This window comes from Corvus kubaryi, unplaced genomic scaffold, assembly GCF_017639235.1.
Source record: "Corvus kubaryi isolate FWS band 111438036 unplaced genomic scaffold, C.kubaryi_AGA036_p1.0 65000, whole genome shotgun sequence".
Lineage (NCBI taxonomy): Eukaryota > Metazoa > Chordata > Aves > Passeriformes > Corvidae > Corvus > Corvus kubaryi.
In genome coordinates, this window is record NW_024581681.1 from 149,497 (window position 1) to 171,689 (window position 22,193).

Below are 22,193 nucleotides of genomic sequence, written 5' to 3' on the forward strand. Positions count from 1 at the left end.
GATTATTTAGATATGAAGATAAATAAGTAAATAGATAACAACAAAGAAATGTGATCTCCTATCCTCCTAAGTTTAAAGCAAAACTTCCATTCATGTCAGCAGAGGCAAGTGTTGGTCCCTAAAATGTAATCATTTGTGTAGATATCCCAGGATGAGTATAATTTTTTAGAGCTGCAATACATTTTATGCTGTTTTCCATGCGCTTTCAAATGCATGCTGTATGGTGACTCAATCTTCCCAGGTTACAGCTATGAACCACAAGTTCTTCAGAAGTCATATAGAAGACTGCTTGTCCCTTGGCCGACCTTTGTTAATTGAAGACATTGGAGAGGAACTTGATCCTGCTCTAGATAACATCTTGGAAAAAAATTTCATAAAATCTGGTTCTGCACACAAGGTAAGATGAATTGTAGACATAAAATTAAAACCCCTAAAATAGGACAGGTGTTGAGTATCAGGTAGTCTGAATACTGACATGATTCATATCTTTAAAACAGTTAGAAAATGAGTAGTGAACTCATGGGGTTGTTTGAGGGCCTTTTTACTCTTAATCAGAAAGTTTAAAAAGTGTAAATGAAAATGTTAAAAAGGGAGTCAATAAATTTTTCATTAGATAAAATAACAGTTTTTCTGAATTAGGCTTTTGAAAATTGAGAAATGTGTTTTATTTTCAGGTCAAAGTAGGTGACAAGGAGGTAGATCTGGCGAAGGGGTTTACCCTCTATATGACAACAAAAGTGGCTAATCCTGTTTATACTCCAGAAATTAGTGCAAGAACAGCTGTGATTGACTTTACTGTTACTATGAAAGGGCTGGAAGATCAGCTCCTTGGCCGTGTCATCCTCACAGAAAAGCAGGTATTGAGTCTTGCAGTATTTGTATAGAGGGAAGTCTTGTTCAGTATCTGCACCAGGAGTGCATACATATTCAATGGCTTGGTTGAAATCAAATGCAGGAACAGAAATGTGAATGAAAGTTTAAAGGTTGCTCATTTGCTTGCTGAAAGACAATGTGGAGCTGTTTTTTAATTGAATGGGGGAACCTAAACATTTATTTTAAGATCTGGCCTTGGAAAGAGAAGAAAGAAAATTATTCATTAAAAATACATCATAGGCATATACATGACATACATAAAACAACTTTATTCCTTCATATACAGCAAGGGCTTCTTGTTCAGTCAGAAATCTCTTTTATTTCTGAATTCCTTTTTAAACTTAATTTGAATTACATGAAAAAATGCTTATGAACTTGAACTACTTTTGCCAGCCAGGCTCTAGTGTGCAAGATAAAAGATTCTTAAGGAGCCCTGAACACTGACTTGACTCTGCTCTTACTAAAATTTGCATTGATTATGTGGAAGTTAATATAAGGAAGAAAATTCTCTCTCAGGTGAGAGAAAAAAATTAAGGTTTGGATTAGCAGAGCTGCTGCTTTCAGTAAGTAGCACAGGTAGACTTGCTCATGAGAGAAGAATTCCCTACCTACGGGAATTCACTCCTCCTCTGAATTCCCCAAAGCATATTCTAGTGCTCTTTAGTGGTGCTGTCAATTTCTCCAGCCAACACCCTTCCACTTTGCTCAAAATGAGCCTTTACTGAAGTAAGGACTGGTATTTAAGTGCCCTTCCTTCAGTCTGACAGCCAGAAACAGAGGCTGGAAAGTCATTGCAATACACAAACTTCCTGTGAATTGTTCCATGAAAAACAGAAAAACTGTAACAGCAGGTACTGGGGAAAAAACGGGGTGGGAAAAATGCTATGCAAACTTTTAATGCAAAAACTTTTAATCTTTACTCCAGTAGATGTAGGTTTCTGTAAGCAAAATTGAACAGCATCAGCAGGAGTGAATGGGAGTATCCTGACTAACCTCTGAAGGGAGGGAGAGGTCTAAATCAAGATAGAAGTGAAATGGTTCCTCATGACCTACATATAAAACTCCTCTTCCCACAAGATACCCTTGCTCTGTGGTTTTTTTTTTCCTGTACAGAACTGATAGAGACTTCATACTGAATGTGTGTAGCAGCACCTAGACTGCATTTTGGGTCCAAAATATAGTCACTGAAAAGTATTCCTCCAATGCTGTACATCCGCTGAAGAGAGTTGCAAAGGAGCCTGGTTAATATCAGCACTATTTGCTGCACAGGGACATGGTTGCAGCTGATCAACATTTATTAAACTTCTTTTGGCAGATATGAAGACATCATGGTTGTTCTGTCTCTTCTGTCTCAGTAAGAGATGAATGTTGTGGTGTAGATAATCAGAGCCAATGGGATTCTGAAAAATTTAGTTCAAAGAAAAGACACAACATGAGCAGAGATTCTGAAGAACAGGTTTTCTATTATAAAGAGACAACTTTATGATCGCTGAGCTAAAGTAATAGATTAAAGGAACCAAGACATTCTTCAACATTGCTCTAGTGATCAATGAAATATGATCAAAGAAGTGTTTATTCTTCTCAGCTTTATAGGTTGATCCTGTAAATATATAAAAAAAAGTCAGCATATTTTTGTACTTTGATAATGAAGTTGCTGCCACTATTTTTGTTCAGAACAGGTATTTTTATGTTACAAATATGGTTGTGAAGTTCCCTTGCAAACAAAAACTTGCACTTGGTATATTTGCTGATTTTCTGAAAGATGCCTTTTAAAGGTTTACAAATAGTATGGGTAAAGTGTCTGATCTTGGACAAGCACATCCTTATGTGGAATTTAGGCATGTAGCTAAATGTATTTTTGAGTGTTTTGTGGAAGTATTCCTTTTGTGTAATTCTAATCTTTTTTTGCATTAATGGTATAGAAAGAGGAGTAAGTGTAGAAAGCTGAATTACTGATGCTTAAGCCATTCCCCTCTTTTGGGAAGCAGTTACTTGTAGCTTCCACAGAGCTACACTCTGTAGCTCTAGAACATATTTCAAACAGGTTTCCAAATGAGAAATTTGTGAAAATAAAGAAATTTGTCACTTCTTTGAAATACAGGAGAATCTCTCCTGTACTGTATAACTCTGTACATCTCCTTTTTCTTTAACTTGACATGTTGACAAAAATGAAAATAAACTGAAGCCATAGGTGTAGATAGACTATTATTAACCACCCCTTTTTTTCGTATAGGAAAGTTGACTTGATTGATTATAATAAAGGCAGGCAGCAAGGGTATCCCTGAGCTGTGTAGACTGTGCAGTCTAGATGCCTCATTTCACTTGGCATTGTGTTGACTCGTCTGCCTTTGTTCTCTTGTCATTGTCTGTCTTGTAGAAAGGGCACAAAAATCCATATGACATAGATAATAATTGTAACACTTCCTGTTTTATAAGGAGTAGAGCATTGTATCTTTCAAAATCACAGAATTGTAGAAATTAGAAATGGAAAGATCATCCAGTCAACTTTGCTCACAATGTAAAATCCATCCATACAAAGCATCTTTCAGTCCTTTATCTGATTTAATTTTCAGTACTCAATGTAATGTGGCTTTTATCACTTCCTATTGGAAACTATCTTTAGTGGTTTGTGCGCCTTACTAGGAGGAAGCTTTTCCTGGTAATTCTGATATGTTTTCGTTCTCCAGCATTTATGCTGCATTAATAAAAAAAATGCAGTATAAATTATTTAAATATATATATTCAGTGTGCATATAAATTATTTTAGTACAGAAATTTTAGTAATATTTCTGTATTTTATGAAAAAGGCAGCAAAGTCCCCAATCTGACATGCATGAAATCCCATGTTTTCTGTGTCTTTATAAGAAGTCTTTCTTTGAATTGATGTTAAAAATTCTAAGGCAAATTTCTTGAATACAGGAACTGGAAGCAGAAAGAATCAAACTGATGGAACAAGTGACATCCAACAAGAGGAAAATGCAGGAGCTTGAAGATAACCTGCTCTGCCGTCTAACCAGTACAGAAAGCTCGTTGGTTGAAGATGAGTCTCTGATACAAGTCCTAAGGGTCACTAAAACAACCGCAGAAGAGGTGAATTTTGAATGTACTGATGATATATTTTGTAATTGTAATTTGGAGACTGTATATAGATTTTCATTCCTGTTTTTTTTTTTTTTCCATTCAGAGCCACTATATAACATCTGATTTCTTAACAAATAAATAGTAGAAACACTGATTTTTTCTTCATAAAAAATTCCAAAATTAAACTGCTACCTGGGTACTGTTCTATATTCCAGGCATGTTTTGCAGGTGTAAATTTGAATCAATTCCCATTGTGACAGGAGCTGGAACACATGAAGACACGATGCCTGTGTTAAAACAATGACAGAAGGAAGCAAAGCTCAACTAAAAATACTATTGTGATCTTAATCAAGACCTTTTCTTTTTGCCTGTGTAGTATAAATCCCAAGTAATACAACTTAATCTTCATGGTCTTTTCCATTAATTTTAAGGTCAGTGAAAAATTAAACACAGCAGTGGAGACAGAGGTGAAAATCAATACTGCACGTGAAGAGTATCGGCCCGTGGCAGGTCGTGGTAGCATCCTTTATTTCCTAATCGTGGAAATGAGCTCGGTTAATGCCATGTACCAAACATCCTTACGGCAGTTCCTTGGCATTTTTGACCTATCAGTGGAAAGATCTCGGAAATCTCAGATCACAGCAAAAAGGGTAGTTTATATCATCGAGCATCTCACCTATGAAGTCTTCAAGTACACAGTTCGAGGGCTGTATGAAAATCACAGGTTCCTGTTTACACTGCTTCTGGCACTGAAGATTGACTTGCAGGCGAAGAAAATTTCACACACTGAGTTTGAGACACTGATCAAAGGTAATTTCTCTGAAAATGTTCCTGTTTACATATGTTTGTGAACTGCCAAATTCAGATTTGCAGTTCTTGCATTAGTAATGTGTTATATCCTGTGGATCTACTGGTTTTTAACTGGTGAATGAAAGCATATGCAACCCAAGAAAGAATTAAGAGACACATTTTCTAAAACAAGAGCAATATAGATTATTTTTTATCAAAACAATGCTTAGATGAGGATTATTTTAACAGTTATACATTGCAAAAAGGGAAAAAATTAAGTCCATGACTTTGTAAGAGAACCTATAGTCTCTACCGTCTGCCTCTTTCTCAAGCTGCCCCATTATGTGTGTCTGTGAGATTGTAGACAATAAGCGAAAGCTCTCTTGATGGCTGATGAGCAGGCATGTGAATGCTTCAGGACTCTGTACCAGCCTTAAGTATCAGCACAAAAAAGTGGAAGTCTGTTACATGTTGGAAAACACTTTTATATTGCATTGCATTATGTCACCACTATATGTCACTACTCAGACACAGACAAAGAAAAATTTTAGTAAGGTGTATAAAATTTGATGGGGGCTGACCTCACTGTCTCCAAGATAAGATAAGTGCAACCTGGTACAAAGACAAGTACAGTCAGGTGCTTGGCATCCAAATATCTCAGTTTGTTTGGCAAGCACTGCGTAACTGTTCAGCTGTGGCTCAGCTGTGCTGGGTGTGCAAATGGGTGTGAGGCTGAGTGGTGGTTGAGCTAAGAGTCTGTTGACATTGCACAGTGCTGGAAATGAATGCACCATGTGCTTTCTTTTTCTTTAATATAGATGAAAGGAGGCTCTACTAACCAGAGGTCCTTTCTACATCTGGTATGAAGAACTGGTTTTGAGTATACTTTTGGGTAGAAGTGTTTTATTCCAACTCTGCAGATGGAGTAGAAGCAGCACAAAAATTAGTGGGGTATCAGCTTTGGGAGGAACTGAAACCACTTCCCAAAAAGGTCTTTGTTAAATGATTCTTCCATGCAAATTGTAGGTCTCTGTATCCTGGTTTACATAAAATGTTACTCCCTGAATTATATAAATAAGTATTTTTTATTATTTGTCATTCTTCTGTTTAAAAATGTTTGGTTTTCTCTATAATACTTTTCACTTTGCAGGTGGTGCCAGCTTGGATATGAATTCTGTGGAACCAAAACCAAAAAAGTGGATCCTTGACACGACATGGCTCAATCTTGTGCAGTTATCTAGCTTGTACCCTTTCAATCAACTTCTGGTGCAAATTGTTAAGAATGAGAAGTCTTGGAAAGCTTGGTTCGATGAGGAAGCTCCTGAAAAAGCTGTTATTCCTGATGGTTATGACATCTTACTGGATCAATTCCATAAACTTCTCCTTGTCCGTAGCTGGTGCCCTGATCACACCATTGCCCAAGTAAGATACACTTTTGTACAGTGGTTATGCCATGTGACATCTCCTGAAGAACTGCTAGTTCCAAACTTATGTTCTCTGAATTTCTTGTTACCATAATATTTGTTGCAGAGTGAGCTATTTTGAAAAATCAGATATTGAAATGCTCATTAAAAATATGGGTGAAAACACTAATTTATTTAATTGCAATGAACTAGGAAGCAGGACATGAAACGAATTGGAGCTGCAAGAATACCATTCTTTTTGTGTGGTGCTTTCAAAGTGGAGTCATGACACCTGTAAAGAAGTTGCATTTCTTTGGAGAATCAAAAGAGACATCCCTATTCTTTTTCACAGAAGAGGTGGAAAAAGAACAATTCACTTTTATGACAGGTGCACTAAAACAGCAGATAAACTGTTTACTTACCCTCTCTACTGAGGAAGTAATAATTAAGGCTGTGTCATGGCAAATCTCATAAAAGAAACTGCAGTAGACTAGCAGTTTGTCCACAGTCTGTGATATGTTGATTTTTCTTCTCTATGTGGGTGTAAAAGTCATATGAGCCTATGAGTACCCTCTTTTCACTTTTTTTTTCTTTCTCTACTGGATAGTAGTTTTTCTTTCCTGTATATCTCAACTTTACATGTTACATGCTGTGATAGTATCTGTGTTGTATTTAGGGGACACAGTATTTTCATGGACCTCTTCTTCAACAAGGCTTGCTCCATCCTTTTTCATTTTCTACTCCTCAGTCAGGAAGTGGGAGAGAAGTAGGTGAGCTCCACCTGCCATAATTTAAACAGAGCAAAATAATAAAGCTGCTACTGCTTATTTATCAACACTTATCTATCAGCTTATTTATCAATTATTTATTATTGTCTTGCACAACTATCTCTGAAAAAGAATGCCTCGGAACAATGGTTTCAAGAAAAAGTAATTATTTTAATTTTTGAGGAGAGAGGGTATCTCTTTTGTTACTCTCTTCTTTATCTCTTCTTTTCCTACTGTGTTATCCCAAGTATTAGAAATTTTACCTGTCTTCACTAGGACAGAATTACGTAATAGGGGATGACTGAGAGGTTTTTTCCTGCAATTGACATCTTCCTTGGTTCACCTTGTTCCTCAGGGCTTCTCATCCTCATACATGCCTCAGAATCTGTGGTAGTCATTGCATAGCTAGGAAATTGCCTCAGTCAGAGAAGAATTTCATGCACTAGGGTATCTTTAGAAGTTCTTTTAGAAAATGTGTGTGAAAAGAAAAAAAATAGAGGCGTAAGGAAGGTTTGACCTTTAAGGATCAAGTCTGAACTGAGTTTATGTTTTGTAGAAATAGATATTCAGCCTAAGAGACTTGAATTGGATAACCACTGGACAGGAGAATTTGTTTGAAGTTCCAATAAATATATGGGAGATTGTAACTGGGTCAGATGAAAGATCTGTCTAATCCACTATGCTGTAGAGACAGTGTCAACAATACATGCTTAGAGGAGCTGAGAATGGAACTGGTATAGAGAAACTCTTTTATTTGGCTATCCACCAAGTTTTAGCAGGCAGTAATTTAGGGGCAATATCTGGGCTGTCCTCAGAGCTGACACTGGATCTATTCTGCATGGATTTTTTTTTTTTTTCAGTTCTTTAAAAAAACCCATTTAGCATGTTCTAACAACAGTGTTCACAGGATGGCTGTTCCATGAGCAGAATTCTTTCTCTTTTTTGTTTGAAGTTTGCTGTCTGAGAATTTCAATGGTTGCTTCCTGTGGGCTGTAACTTTTGTTATGCCAAAACTGAAAATTAAAGCTTAGACAATCATTGCCTTCCAGTGCAGGTGCTGGTAAATTCCACATCACTGGTTAATGCTAAATTAAAAAAAGAAATATATATATTTTTTTCTGGTAACTTTTTTCCCAGGCTCGTCACTACATTGCAGAATCTCTTGGAGGGAAATATGCAGAAGGATTTATTCTTGAAATGGAAGCAATGTGGAGAGAAAGTGACTGTCGAACACCTTTGACATGCCTTTTATCAGTGGGGTCTGATCCCACTGAAAATATAGAACGTCTTGCAAAATCAAAGGTATCCTCCTAAACTGAGTTTTCTAGATCTGATAAAGATATTTTTAACTCTTCTTTGCACTAGAAGTGGTATTTCCACATTTTAAAGAAGTTGAAATAATGATATTCATACTAGTGTTCTCTGGAAGTTAATTTTTGACCAGTAGCCAAAATGCATTTATTAAGAAGTAAAAATGTCACAGTCTTGCTTTTTGCAGTGGTTTGATTGCAATGAGACCTCCATCTTTATCCAGCAGACTATGATAGTCTACTATGAGGAGAGGTACTGAGCTGTGAGAACAAAGCAACGCTTGTAGTTTACATTGTGTTGCATTCACTGTAGGAGCTGACAGTAATGATGATTACAAGAAGATACAGAAAAAAAATCATAAATATGGTGACAAGAGAAATTAATTTTAGCACCCTAGCATTCAGTCTGTGCACTTGATGGAGACATTCAACATTTCCTACAGAACAGCATCACTTTAAGGTGCTCTGTGCACTGTTTTATGGTTCACAATGTAGACGCATGTAAAATTTTCCCAAGAAGATGTTATTTATGGTAGACCTCCATAAATTTTCCCTCTTGTTAGAATGCATCTTCATTTAATGGTGCAGAATTTTAGTATACACTAAGTAAGACATACTTGCAAAAGTGGGGAGGACCCACAAATCACTTTAGCTTATTTATTAGAAAGTGGAGATGCTTGTTCTGTTTGAAAATCAGTACCATTATTTGTCTGTCTGTGTTGAAGATGGCTTAAATTATGACCTCTCACTTAGTGTTTAAATTTAGGAATCTTAAATCTGAAGTCATTATTTTGATCCTTGTCTGCTGTCAGACCAAAAGTGTATTGCAGTGGTGTACTAGTTTGAAAACAAACCAGTGGGAGGCACCAAGTCAGAATAACAATTTAATGGAAATTAAAGAAAAGGAAAAAAAGTAAAAGAGAACACTGGTTCAAACTGACAGAGTCAAGGTACAACCTGACACCCTGTTAGGCAGGGTGGTGGTAGCAGTCTGGTAGAATGGTGGCTGCAGTCCTCTGAAGCAGTGATCCTGTAGTAAAACAGTCTGCTCTTCCTCAGGAAGTCCAATGGTGGCTGTGTAGCTCCTGTCCTCTGGAAATCCAGTGGGAAGCCGGTGTCTCTGGTGTTCAGAGTCCCAGATTATATCCACGATGGGATGCTTGGTTCCTCCCTCTGGGTGGAGCATCTCACAATGGGGTAATGAGTCATGAGGCAAAGTGTTGATGAGGCTCATTAAAGAAGATAGTCCGGAGGGAGTTATCTCTGAGTCATGTGGCAGGACAATGATGGGCCATGAACAGAAAGATAGTCTGGGGGGAGGAGGCAAGGAAACACTGCCCCACCTGGTTTCAACAGCTCCTGAGGATGGTAATAGAATACACTGTAACCCAGGACAAGTGGACAGTCTTAATATATCTTCATGCTTTCAGGAAATTTGTATGGAAGAAATGGAAAGTGAGGTTGCAAAAGAGCTGAAGGGATTGCCTTGTTTATTCACACATGGTTTATGAACAAGGCAACGTCAGCTAGGCCATCATAACCTGAAGTTCAACTCTAGTGTCACCTGTAAATATGAAGTCAACAACACTGTTTAACTGTAAAGTCCTTTCCTAATCTCTTGAAGTAAAGACCTAACCATGCAGCATATAGAAACCTTCAAAGTTTACAAAAGCCATCCAAATTCCACAAAAAAAATACAAACACAGGTGTTTTTTTTAAAAAAATGTATATAACAATGTGGAACTTGAGGAGCATTTCAGCAGTTCTTTATCTTTTGAAACATGTGTCTAGAAATAATTTAGTTTTCAGAAACGTTTGCCAGGGACCTTTGTGTTTAGTTTGCTAGTATGTCAACAAATTGTATTTAGTTCCTGTCTTTCTTTGGGATTTCTCTGCTGTTTTCCAGACTAAATCTTTAATATAGGTTAGCTGTACCAAGGATCTGATCTTGGAGGGGGGTGGTGATGGTGCTGGGATTTTCTTCTTCTTAATGAAAAAACTTGGACCTCTTTTTTCAATGATTTCCCTTTTACAGTCATGATTTATAGTCTTAAGATGGATTGCTAGTTCTGATGGTACCTCTAAGTATGATATTAACAGCATAAATCAGTTTTCTGCAGTTGGTAATGTTCAAATTTGTGTCCAGAATGTATTTTTCACTCTAAAATTTAGTTGTTCAGGTGGCCTTCTCCCAAAGAAATGAGAACAGTATCTGTGGCTACTGAGCTATATAACCTCGTTTATAAACCAAACAAGCTCTATCTTAAAAATAATTGCATTTCTGCCCCCCTTTACTTTCACTCTAAGATGGAGTGAAAATGTAAGTTTCAGGATTAAAATGAACTTTCTTATACCAGCACTTTGACTCCATTAAAATCAGATTTTTTTTTTTTTTTTTTTTTTTTTATTGTAGAGATAGTTTCTTCTTTCAGGGAATGGTGCACAGAAACTTCAACAGAACTGTCAGGGCCACTGTGGTGACTAAAATGCCAGCATTTTCATCTGTATAGTAATGTATTAAGATGACATGGATATGCTGATATGACTCACTACTGAAAGAAACATTCTCTATGCAGACATTTCGATAGAGTTCTTTCAGAATGGGTAAAATGAGGACAATTCATAGTGAAAAATATTGTTTCCTTCTCTCGATGTTTCCATAACCTTTAATGATTGTACATTTGAGAGGTAACATTGATGAGAAGAGCAAATGATGAGAAGATGCTTTGTTAGGGAATAATGTACCTGCTGAATGCTTATGCACTCTTATGCAGGGGTAGTCATAGTCTTTGACTTAAGGGGGTGCTAGCTGTACTCAGATGCATCTTAGAAAAGGTGAAGTTTTTTGGTCCTCTGGCACATAGCCAACTTCACAGGCTTTCAGCTTTGCTTCTTTTAGCTACAGTTTCAGGTTTCACTGACCTGAGAGTAGAGTTGAACTGCTTTCTTGTCTCCTTAAATCTTGCCACGATATGGGGGATCATATACAGCAGCTGTATTTATACTGTTCTGTAAAATCAGGTCAGGGCCCATGCTCTGACCCTAAGGCCAAATGACCCAGCACAGTTTGTGTCCATATGCTTAACCTTCTTCTCCTGCAAAAGTAGGGCAGCCTCCTCCATGCTGTTTAGGAGCGGATGTCTCCCTTCTCTTCTGTTTCACAGTGAGAGAGTCTGAGCAGCTGTACAGGTCAAGATTAACCTTTGTAGCTCTCAGCCAGCTGAAGGCAGGCCCAGATTGATAATGCAGCTCATCGCTCATTGCATGAGGGGTACTCAGCTGTAGGTCTTGAACATTAAACTGTCCACGAAACAAAGTCTTTTCACCTATTCTTTTGCCCTCAATATGTATGCAGAATAATATGTTTAACTGGGTTTGATAGTTCTGGTTTTCTCTGGCAGGAGTTAGGCAGACAACCTGAGCCAGGCTTAAAAAGTACAAGAGTAACAAGAACAGTAAGCACGAGAGGATCTGCTTGCACGTTACTGACAGAGCTGTGTGGTCCTGATCTCAGGCTTATCTATTTCAGATCCCCTTGTGACAGCTTTTATCATCCTCTGGTTTTCTGAACAGCTGGTTTTATTCTCCCATAGCCTCTAGAGAAGAGACCATAAACTTCCAGAATTCTAATGTTTGCATTTATAAGCTTTGTCTCTCCTGAATCTAGATCTGCTCGAGGTCTGCTAGAGCTAGCGGATCACCAGACTAGAATCCTCTGAATCGGTGGCTCCACAGCTGCCATTTAGCAATACAGGATGTTTCCTGAGCAATGCTTAAATGTGAACCAATGTTTCCTGTCCTACCTGATTCACCAACAGTTTTCCTTTAAATGCAATATGTTCAGACAGTAAAATGTCACCAGAAATGCTGGGTTTACACTGTTGCGTTAATTATTATCTGCTCATCTCAAGATAGTCCACATCACAGGAAAAAGAATGGTCAGGCTATATTTATGTCTTGCTTTATTTGGAAAACTTGTGAAAAAGCTGAAAAAGTGTTTCAGTTGTCTTATCCCATAGATTTTGTTAGACCAGCAAAAAGATATTATTTCCAGTGGGTGTAGTTTTCTTCCAACAGGTGGAAGATAAGAAGAACTTGAAGGGTTTTACTTTTTTGTTTGTTTGTTTGTTTTGCTTTCTTTACTCTGTTTTAATATAATCAGTCTCCATTTATATTGATGGTTTTCTTTGTGGCAGAATATCACTACACATGGATCTATGGAACCAATACATCCTGCGTATAATTCTAAGGAGCTACATACAAAATGAACTTTCTTTTTTACTTTCAGAACGTTCCATGTCGTGCCATTTCAATGGGTCAGGGCCAGGAAGCCCATGCAAGGCACCTGTTAAATCAGTGCATGCAAGATGGAGGATGGCTCCTTCTACAGAACTGCCACCTTGGCTTGGAGTTTCTTAATGAATTAATGGACACCATCATGACAAAAGAGTCTGTGAGTGAAGATTTCAGAACCTGGATCACTACAGAGACTCACCCAGAGTTTCCTATTAATCTTTTACAGTCCTCTATAAAATTTACCAATGAACCTCCTCAAGGTAGGAATGACTTCCCTTCCCACTGGAGAGATCACTGCTGGTCCAGGAAGGTTGGGCAGAAAGTAATGCTGGTTTCACTGTGCAGCTACTTGCAGCTGCCAGTCTTGGACAATACTGACCTGTGTCCCTGGGCATCCCCTGGTCTTCTGGACCTCCATGCACCTCCTTAGGTCCAGGATCTTTCCCCACTTCCACAATGTTTCCTCATATTCAGATGTTTATCTCATGTTTTCTGGGCCTCTAAGCCCCCAGTTTTCCTAACCTAAGTAGCCTATGTGCAGAAGCACAATGTGAGATCTGCATCTTAACTGGCAGTTTGGACTCATGTTTCTATATTAATAGGAGTGCAGGAAAGATATGGAATGAGTCCAGTGAGAGCCCACAAAGATGCTGAAGGGATTGGGCAACATGCTATGTGAGGAGAGGATGATTATTAAACTTAGAGGAGAGAAGGGGTATCTTATCAGTGCATATAAATAAATAAATAAATATGCCCTTTATATATATGTGTTACCACTGGTTCAAGTTGATGATGTCAGTAGGAGCTGAGAATTTTTATCCGAGGTTCTATTTAAAACTTCAGACATTTAAACCTCTTATTTCAGTATTTAGCTTCCTTTGAACATTAGTAAGATGTCTACAAAATATTTGATCTTGTGAAAAAATCCTGTTTCAGCATTTATACTCCATCTCAAGAGAAGATAGTCAGTCTGTTGATAAAAATTTCTTACTTCTTCCTCTTCTCCTCTTCCCCTTTTAAATTCAGAGCTCAGCATCTTCTTATTGCACAGTGGCCCACCCCTAATGATTCTAATGGTAACAACCTATAGTTCCAAGAGGCTGTTTTAGAAGTCAAGTTATAGCAAATTTGCAACTTGCATTTAGTGACATAAAAAAGCCCAGTGTAAAAATTTAAGTCAAGATGAAATATAGATAGTTTTAGTTTTCTAAGACTGTCCTGCCACACTGCTAGCACAATATGATAAGACACTTTTGTTTGATTTTGAAACTCTCTTATGATACCTTTTCAATATTTTGAAAAACGATTTGTTTGAATATTGTTCTACAGAATCTTTGTGAAATATGAACAAAGCAAAGTACTTTTATTGTACTTTGTCATAGGAAGTAGGGTGACTTGGACAGTCTATTCCCTGCACTTGAAATCTGTCCTCCTAGACTCGTGTGATGTTGATTAGGTGGAAGGTATCATAAGAGGGACCTGATGTCAGTAACTCATGCTCGGGTTGTCTGCCCAAGGCAGAAGATGCTTGAGTAGCACTGCCTGAAAACATCTGGGAGTAGTCAAGCTTATGTATTCCATGGAAGCTGAGACTGTATCAGTATCAGCTGCCTGAAGCTGCTCCTGGGATATGAAATGTCAATGCTCAAACAAACCTCCCCAAGTATTAGTATTTGCACTATGAATTTAGGTTCTCATCTCTGTCACCTTGGTGCCTGTAGGCCAGATGGAGAACCTGCACACAGAATTTTGAGATTTTTATAGGAATCAAATCTAAACAAAATTATCTTAAGTAAAGCTAAAATCTCATATTATAAGTAAATATCAAAACAAACTCTTGGATACCAGTGCTATATTTCATATGATGTTAGGTGTCTTTTTCATTGCCATATAGTTGTGAAATACTTTTTTTTATGTTTCAGTTGTTATTGGGAACATTTAGAATACAATTATTTAATTTCAATTCCTTCCAGACTCATGAAATTAATTTGTTGTATTATCTACCTAAAAAAAAATGTTATTGAAGTTTGCCTGCTATGACCAGCTGATCAGGTAATTGATTCTAAGATATTATTTGAAGGTGTAAGTAAGATGATACTGCAAATTAGAATAGAGAATTATGCTTAACAGGTTGGATTTATGGATTCCATATTTTTTTTTTTACTAATGTATTGCACTTTTATACTTTCTAGGTGTGAAAGCTGGCTTGAAACGAACATACTCAGCTGTAACTCAGGATCTGCTAGATGTGAGCAAAATGCCACAGTGGAAACCATTGCTATATGCTGTAGCATTCCTTCACACAACTGTTCAGGTTTAAGAATATATTTATTTTCTTCTGTCGTAAATCCATGTTTTATTTATTAATGAACCTTGTTATTAAATGAAAAACATTTTTAAAAGGGCAGTCCCATGTAGGCAAATTAACACAAGTAAAATAAGAAAGAGAACAACATATGTCTATTACTGCAAATGTGTTAGAACTTAAAATTTTGCTCATGTTGGTCCTGTAACTCCAACACGGATGGTATTTCAGAGGAAAAAAAGGACAATCAAGCAGTGGTCAACTAGAGTTACTCTTCTATTAAAGTCTTGACTGTGTGATCTGTCTTTCAACTAACTGAACTTCTACTAATATTTTAAATCATAAAAGCCTATTAAAGAAATTTACAATTTATGGTTTGGAAAACCATAGTCTTAAACTGCTGCATTCACAATGAGAAGATACAAGAGAGTGAATATAAATCCCTTCTGCTCTGAAACCTGTAGGAGGAAATGAAAGTAGATTTTGGGTCTTGACTTTCAGGACTTCCATTAAAGAAAGTGCTTTATAGATTAACCACAACTTTTCATCATCCTATCAATAGATTTTGCAGTATCCTTAGTTTATATTTGGAGCCTGGTTAATTTAGCTCTGTGGCATCCATGCACTGATATATTGTGGTCCAGTGGAAGCCTGTGCTACGTTTTTTTTTGTATCACTTTGGTATCACTTCTTTCTTGGTGGAAATTAAAAATTTGCAATTACCAGATATTGCCCTAACAGCTATATACTGCCAGCTGAGTCTGTAAATTATTCACTAAGAAGCAGTTTTTCCTACTTCCATCTGCACCATGCAGAGACAGCAGTGACAGGAATATATCTAGTCCATAGGAGGACCACACACAATAATCATGGCTGATGAATTTGGACACCTTGCCTCAAACACTAGCTTAATTTTTGAAATCCAAAAGCTATAATTCTACACTCAGAGATTTGCTGCACTTAAAAAAGAGATTTTTTTCTTTGTGAAAATGTTAATATTCCTATTCTTTGTTTGTATGGGGAGATAATTAATCAAGTGTTCGGCATTGTGTGTGTTAATTTTTTTTTTTTAAAAAGTTGATGAAATAGAATTCCAGCTGGACTACTGCATTCTTAACATATTTCATGTATTCTTCTGCACTTAAGTTTTCTCCACAATTACTATCAATCAGTCTTTTACCTTTAACTCCAACTCTTTTACAGGAAAGACGAAAGTTTGGCCCATTGGGCTGGAATATTCCTTACGAATTTAATCAGGCAGACCTCACAGCCAGCGTGCAATTTATCCAGAACCATTTGAATGATGTGGATAATAAACATGGAGTGAACTGGAGCTGTGTTCGCTACATGCTTGGAGAAGTGCAGTATGGTGGCCGTGTCACTGATGACCTCGACAAGGCACTGCTGAATACATATGCAAGAGTCTGGTTTGGAGAGCACATGTTCAGTGAGAAATTTTGTTTCTACAAAGATTATGCTATTCCAAAAGGGAACACAGTGGAAGACTATCTCCAGTACATAGAGCAGTTGCCAGTAATTGATACACCAGAGGTAAAAGATTTTAATATATTAAAGGGAGTTTTTGTCAGATGAGTAACTTAATGAGGTGGGGTTTTTTTCAGAATCGTGTATGCAGAGGTCAAGATTAGTGGGCAGACCATTATAATGGGTATTCAGTGTAGATCTGCTGACCAGGAAGACATAGATGAGGCCTTCTTCAAACAATTAGAAAAAGTCTCATATTCACAGGCCCTGGTCCCCATGGAGGACTTTAACAATCCCAATTATCTGCTGGAAAGTTGATACAGCAAGGGTGAAGCACTCTTATCAATGTGCATGAAAACCTGTTGGAATGCTGTGAAGATGGAGCCAGTCTTTTTGATAATACCCGGTGAAGGGACAAGAGGCAATGGGCATAAATTAAATAACAGGAAATTCCTTCTGAGAACAAGAGAACCCTTTTTAAGGGGAGGTGATAAAACCGGATAAAACTGGAAGTTTGCCCTGAGACATTGGGGCGTCTCGATCTTTGTGGACATTGAAATCTCAATTGGACGCTGTCCTGGAAACACTGCTCTAGCTGACCCTGCTTGAGCAGGTGATTTGGACTAGATGACCCTCACAGGTCCCTTCCAAACCAAACTATTTTGTGGGTTCACAATTCTGTATGGGATTGAGCAGACATGCAATCTGAGAAATAATGAAAGTAAGAACCCCTATGGTCTCCCTTTGCAAGTTATAATTAGGAGCTTATTCCATTTTGACAACAGAAAGGTACGGATGTTGCCATGAATTTCTGGGGTGGGGTGCAGGGCAGCTCCTGGTTGTACCCAGTTTTACATGACGCAATGTGTGCATACCACAGTGGTCACAGTGATTGGAGGATGGTGACTTTCTCCTCCCTCCAGTACAAGCACATATGATGGAGTTAGTTGAAACTGAAACAGAAAAGAATCCTCTGGAAAATTGAAACAGAAGTGTACGGTCTGGATTTTTGTCTCATTTCTATCAAGTTGATAAATGCCATTGGAAATAAGTTCTATTAAAATTAAATAGATGGAACAGAACAGAAAAAACTGGTTTTCACTTACTGATAATGTGCTGGGTGAGAGGGTGAGAAGTTTCCAAGGTCATAAAATAAGCTTGGAAAGTTCTGAATCTCTGAAGGTAGTGAAAGCAGAGTGCAAAGGTATTTGTACCAGCAATGATGCGCCTTTTCCAAGTGAGAATAAATGCAGACATGATAATGCATCAGTGGGATCCATTTGAGCCCAGATCATGAAGTGGTTCCTATCAGCATATGAACCTTGGCTCTATCAGATTTCAGGTGCTGCTTTCATGGATCTGCTCTTTTAAGCACTTGAGAACCTATCTCACAATGCTGCAATGTATTTTTAAAGTGTTTTGATGCCTGTTGAAAAGTCTGTATGTGGTTTGAGGTAGGGGAATTTTATCTTTGGCTTTTATGTAAATAAGAGCAAGTCCAGGAACGCAAACATCTTTTTTTCCTTCACATTTTCACTTGTTAAGAAGAAAGCTATGACTTTCTTCTGTCATTCTAAAATCTGTCAAAATTGCTTATGAAAATCTTTAACCTTTTAATCTCTCAATCTTCTTCATTTCACAAAGCGTACTGTGCTGGTCCAAACAGTGTGTCCTTGATTCATTCCTTTTCCATTTTTAGTTAAGAAAGAAAGACTGAATCGGTCTGCTTGCTATGTCCTTGCTCTTTTGATGAAATTTCATCCTCTGAGCGGAATGAACACTGTCTTCTGAGGAGGGCAATGAACTCGGTGTATTGGGTTAGCATGGAAAGGTTTCAGTAGCAGGGGGGGCTACAGGAGTGGCTTCTGAGAGAAGCTGCCGGAAGCTTCCCCCATGAGTGACAGGGCTAAAGCCAGAGGGCTCCAAGATGGACCTGCTGCTGGCCAAGGCCGAGCCTGTCAGCAGTGGTGGCAGTGCCTCTGGGATAACATATTTATGAAGGATGAAAATATGCACATGAACCCTCAGTCCGAGAGAGGAGTGAGAATATGTGAGAGGAGCAACTCTGCAGACACCAAGATCAGTGAAGAAGGAGGGGCAGGAGGTGCTCCAGGTACAGGAGCAGAGATTCCCCTGCAGCCCGTGGTGCAGACCATGGTGAGGAAGCTCAGCCCCCGCAGCCCATGGAGGTCCACAGTGGAGCAGAGATCTACCTGCAGCCCAGGGAGAACCACACACAGAGCAGATGGATGCCTGAAGGAAGTTGTGACCCTGTGCGAAATCCATGATGGAACAGGTTCCTGCAGGACTTGTGGCCCCATGAGGAGAGGAGTCCACACTGGAGCAGATGTGCTGGCCAAAGTTACGACCCCACAGGTGACCCATGCTGAAGTAGTCTGTTCCTGAAGGTCTGCACCCCGTGGAAGGGATCCACACGAGCAGTTCAGGAGGAACTGCAGCCCATGGGAAGGACTCACACTGGAGAAGTTTGTGGAGGACTGTCTTATGTGGCAGGGATTCCATGCTGGAGCAGGGGAAGAGTGTAAGGACTCCTGCTCCTGAGGAGGAAGGAGTTGAAGACAATATGTGATGAACTGATCACAAATCCTGTTCCCCATTCCCTGTCTCCCTGTGCTGCTGTGAGAGGGAGGAAGTAGAAAATTTGGGAATGAAGTTAAATCCGGGAAGAAGGGAGGGGTGGAGGGAAGGTATTCATAGGATTTGGTTTTGTTTCTCATGATCATACTCTGATTTGATTGGTAATAAATCCAATTAATTTCCTCAAGTCAAGTCTGTTTTGCCTGATGATAACTGATGATTGATCTCTCCCTATCCTTACCTCAAACCATGGACTTTTTGTTATAATTTCTCTCCCCTGTCCAGCTGAGGAGGGGATGATAGAGGAGTGATTTCAGAGGAGTGTATAGCTTTAGCAATTGGTTTTGAGGATTCATAAGGCTAAAAATCCCTGAAAGACAGAATTCAACATTCTCTTTTTAAACAACGTTCCCAGAGATTTTGGATCAAAAAGAATGAGAGATTTGGCTCCTTGATTAATATACAGGACATTCAGAAAACTGGTCCATCCACTGGTTTCTTTTTTCTTTTTTCTTCATACATCACTTACATAAAACCATAGGACCAGAGCTGTCTCCCATGTCTCCCTGTCTTTGTTAATATTGCTCCAATGTTTAAGATAGCCCTTGGACTAGCACATCAATTTACATTCACATATATAGCAGATATTCTTCATGGTGCTAACTTGGGCTATAACACTGCCACAAAATCTGCTAGAGCAAAACCAAACAATTAAGCCCTCACTGTGCAAGAGCAAAAGCAGAAAAGAGTGTATCTTCAAATGTGTATTTCCTTCCACACAGAATATGAGTGTAATAAAGTGTGTTGGTATTTTTGCCTTTTACAGCTCTAAATATTTAGTTTGAGTAAACTGCTATGTGCAAAACATTAAATCCTGTCTGGAATCTACCTACAAGGTATTATAGTCACACCATCTCTCAAATGTGGTATCAGGTCTGTAGTGCGTTCTTTGTGCTGTTGTAGGGATAAGATCCCCAAGTGGTGTAAATCAGTGCACCTTTGCTGGTTTGGCACCAGTGCAGCCACTTATATCCCATGTCCCTGAGTTTTTAGGTTTGCAAGTAAAACAATAATAAATGGCCCTTTTAATTCTGTATTCAGAGTATGTAAATACTGGTTTTTAAAAGTGTCTTCCTGCAATATACCAATTCTAATGTAAAACATGAAAACTGAATATAGGAAAAAATGTGAAAAATGAGGAACAGAAGATTGCTTGGCTTTTGTGCTCAGTTTGAGAGCAAGCCTTCCTCATTGTTGGATCAGTGGTTCAAAGTTTGTAAGAGATATGTAATAGCTATAATTAAATGAGGGCTGGCGAAATAAGTCACAGTACATACAATTCCTCCTGGAGAAGAGTTGCAATTGTCAGTCTGACAATTATAGACTTACTGATATTTCGGTGGAAGTTTCTGAAAAAGCTATTATCATTCAGACAAAGGGCAGCTTTGCAGTAATTCTGTGCTAGCTGTATCTTAAATAAAATAACTCAATTTCAGGAGAAGGAGAAGTAAGGAGGGGGCAACTTCAAGCAAAAATAAATAAACCATAAAATATCCTAAATATATCACCATTTTTAAGTACTTCAGATGTGGGTATTTTTTTATTCACCATGCTAAATGCCTTATTAGCCTAAGAGACTGAGTAAAGCAGAATATGCTAGAAGTGTTGACTGGTCTGATAATCAGGGGAATCTACTTGAGCTGGTACAACAGCAGTAGACACATAGAGACAAAGAACTAGTGGTAAGGGGTCAGTGTCCACATGTGGCATGTTTCCAACAAGCTCTAGTCTGAACCAGTGGAAAGGAATCTGTTCTCACTCCCTAATATCATTCCACAGCGTGATCCATGTGAAGATACCCAGATCAGTTGAAAAACCCCCCACTGATATAAATGAAAACACTGTTTCATATGCAGCCTGTGTTAATGTTTTGTGTAATTTGGGTTTGGTCCTTGGCCATTTAAATGGATGAACTTCCACTGACCTGTTCATATCTAGTGTTTCATAGAGCTGAGAATTTTCCTCCTTGCTTATCCATTTTCATGCATTCTTTCATGTATATACTTTTAGAAGGAAAATCACTTTTCCCCCCCGAATTTTTTTACATTTTACTTTAAGGTATTTGGACTTCACCCTAACGCAGATATAACTTACCAGACCAACCTGGCTAATGAGACATTTAGTACCATAGTGAGCATCCAGCCCAAAGACAGCAGCACTAGAGGGGGAGAAACACGGGAAGCAGTGGTGCAGCGTCTTGCTGATGAGATGCTAGAGAAGTTACCTCCCGACTATAACCCTCATGAGGTATGTGCTACTTAAAAAACAGATGTTTTATGTATGCATGCATGCATGTACATTTGTGTTTTATAAGTTTTATTGAACTTCTTAAATTTAACTGGCATGTGTTTTAAAAAGGTCTTAAAATTATGCATGAGGGCTTATAAGTCTGTTTTGGTTTATTATCTAAAATATTCCTACTTCAGAAATACTTATTTCAAATGCCACAGTCCACTTAATTAGTCACCTAAACTCAGAAGACCCATTAAAGGCTCTAGAAAGTTATTGCTTTCCTTAGAAGCTTACAGAAGAAGCCTGGTGTCTTCTTCTGAAGGACTGGTGATCCTATAGTGGTTACAGCATTCAATTTACCTACTCCCACTATGACACCACCATGATGAAGAGTGAATTTTATCACTGACTTTTTCATGATCCAGATTTTTTGGGGTCTGAGCCATAAGAGGTATCTTTGTCAATCTTTTCTTGCAGTTTTAATTAATAGTCCCATTAAATGGAAAAATCCAGCATAGAGACTCTTGCATCAGTTTATAAGTAGGATCTGCTGTCTTGCCAAGTGTTTCAGGAACGCTAAATGTTGAAAAGCCCTCATTTCCATGAGTTTATTCTTTACAATTGTTTTGCATTTATAGTGCCTTTTTTTGCCCCCCGGTTGTAGTTCAGGCTTGTCAAATGCTCAGTATGAATTGCAACTTGTTATGCATGCTTTATTTTCTTCTCTGGCCAACGTAGAATGTCCACCTAAGTAACAACTAATAGTATTGGGGCCCTGGCAATATTTCCTGTCCTCTCCTCTACTATTAATCTCAGATTTAATGTGTCTTGTATAAATAGCCACTTTTGTACTGTCATAATTCAGCTCAGAATTTCTCTTTTCATTCCCTTGTTGTCAAGCTACTTATGATCTGCAACTTTTTTTGGTGAGGTTTCCTAGCATCTGTCTCCATATTGTTATTTTTCCATCCATCCCTTCTTGTGTCTCTCATTT

General features: G+C 38.2%; 1 protein-coding gene across 1 annotated transcript in view; it reads left to right on the forward strand.

Annotated features, from left to right (window-relative positions):
* LOC121672841 (dynein heavy chain 5, axonemal-like) overlaps positions 1-22,193 on the forward strand; it is a 145,199-nt gene that overhangs the window by 101,113 nt on the left and 21,893 nt on the right. The window contains exons 60-68 of the mRNA XM_042045748.1: positions 242-397; positions 675-857; positions 3,793-3,963; positions 4,386-4,764; positions 5,894-6,165; positions 12,512-12,779; positions 14,712-14,833; positions 16,028-16,375; positions 21,026-21,214. Coding sequence (XP_041901682.1) covers positions 242-397; positions 675-857; positions 3,793-3,963; positions 4,386-4,764; positions 5,894-6,165; positions 12,512-12,779; positions 14,712-14,833; positions 16,028-16,375; positions 21,026-21,214 — 2,088 coding nt within the window. The remainder of the gene's footprint in view (positions 1-241; positions 398-674; positions 858-3,792; positions 3,964-4,385; positions 4,765-5,893; positions 6,166-12,511; positions 12,780-14,711; positions 14,834-16,027; positions 16,376-21,025; positions 21,215-22,193) is intronic.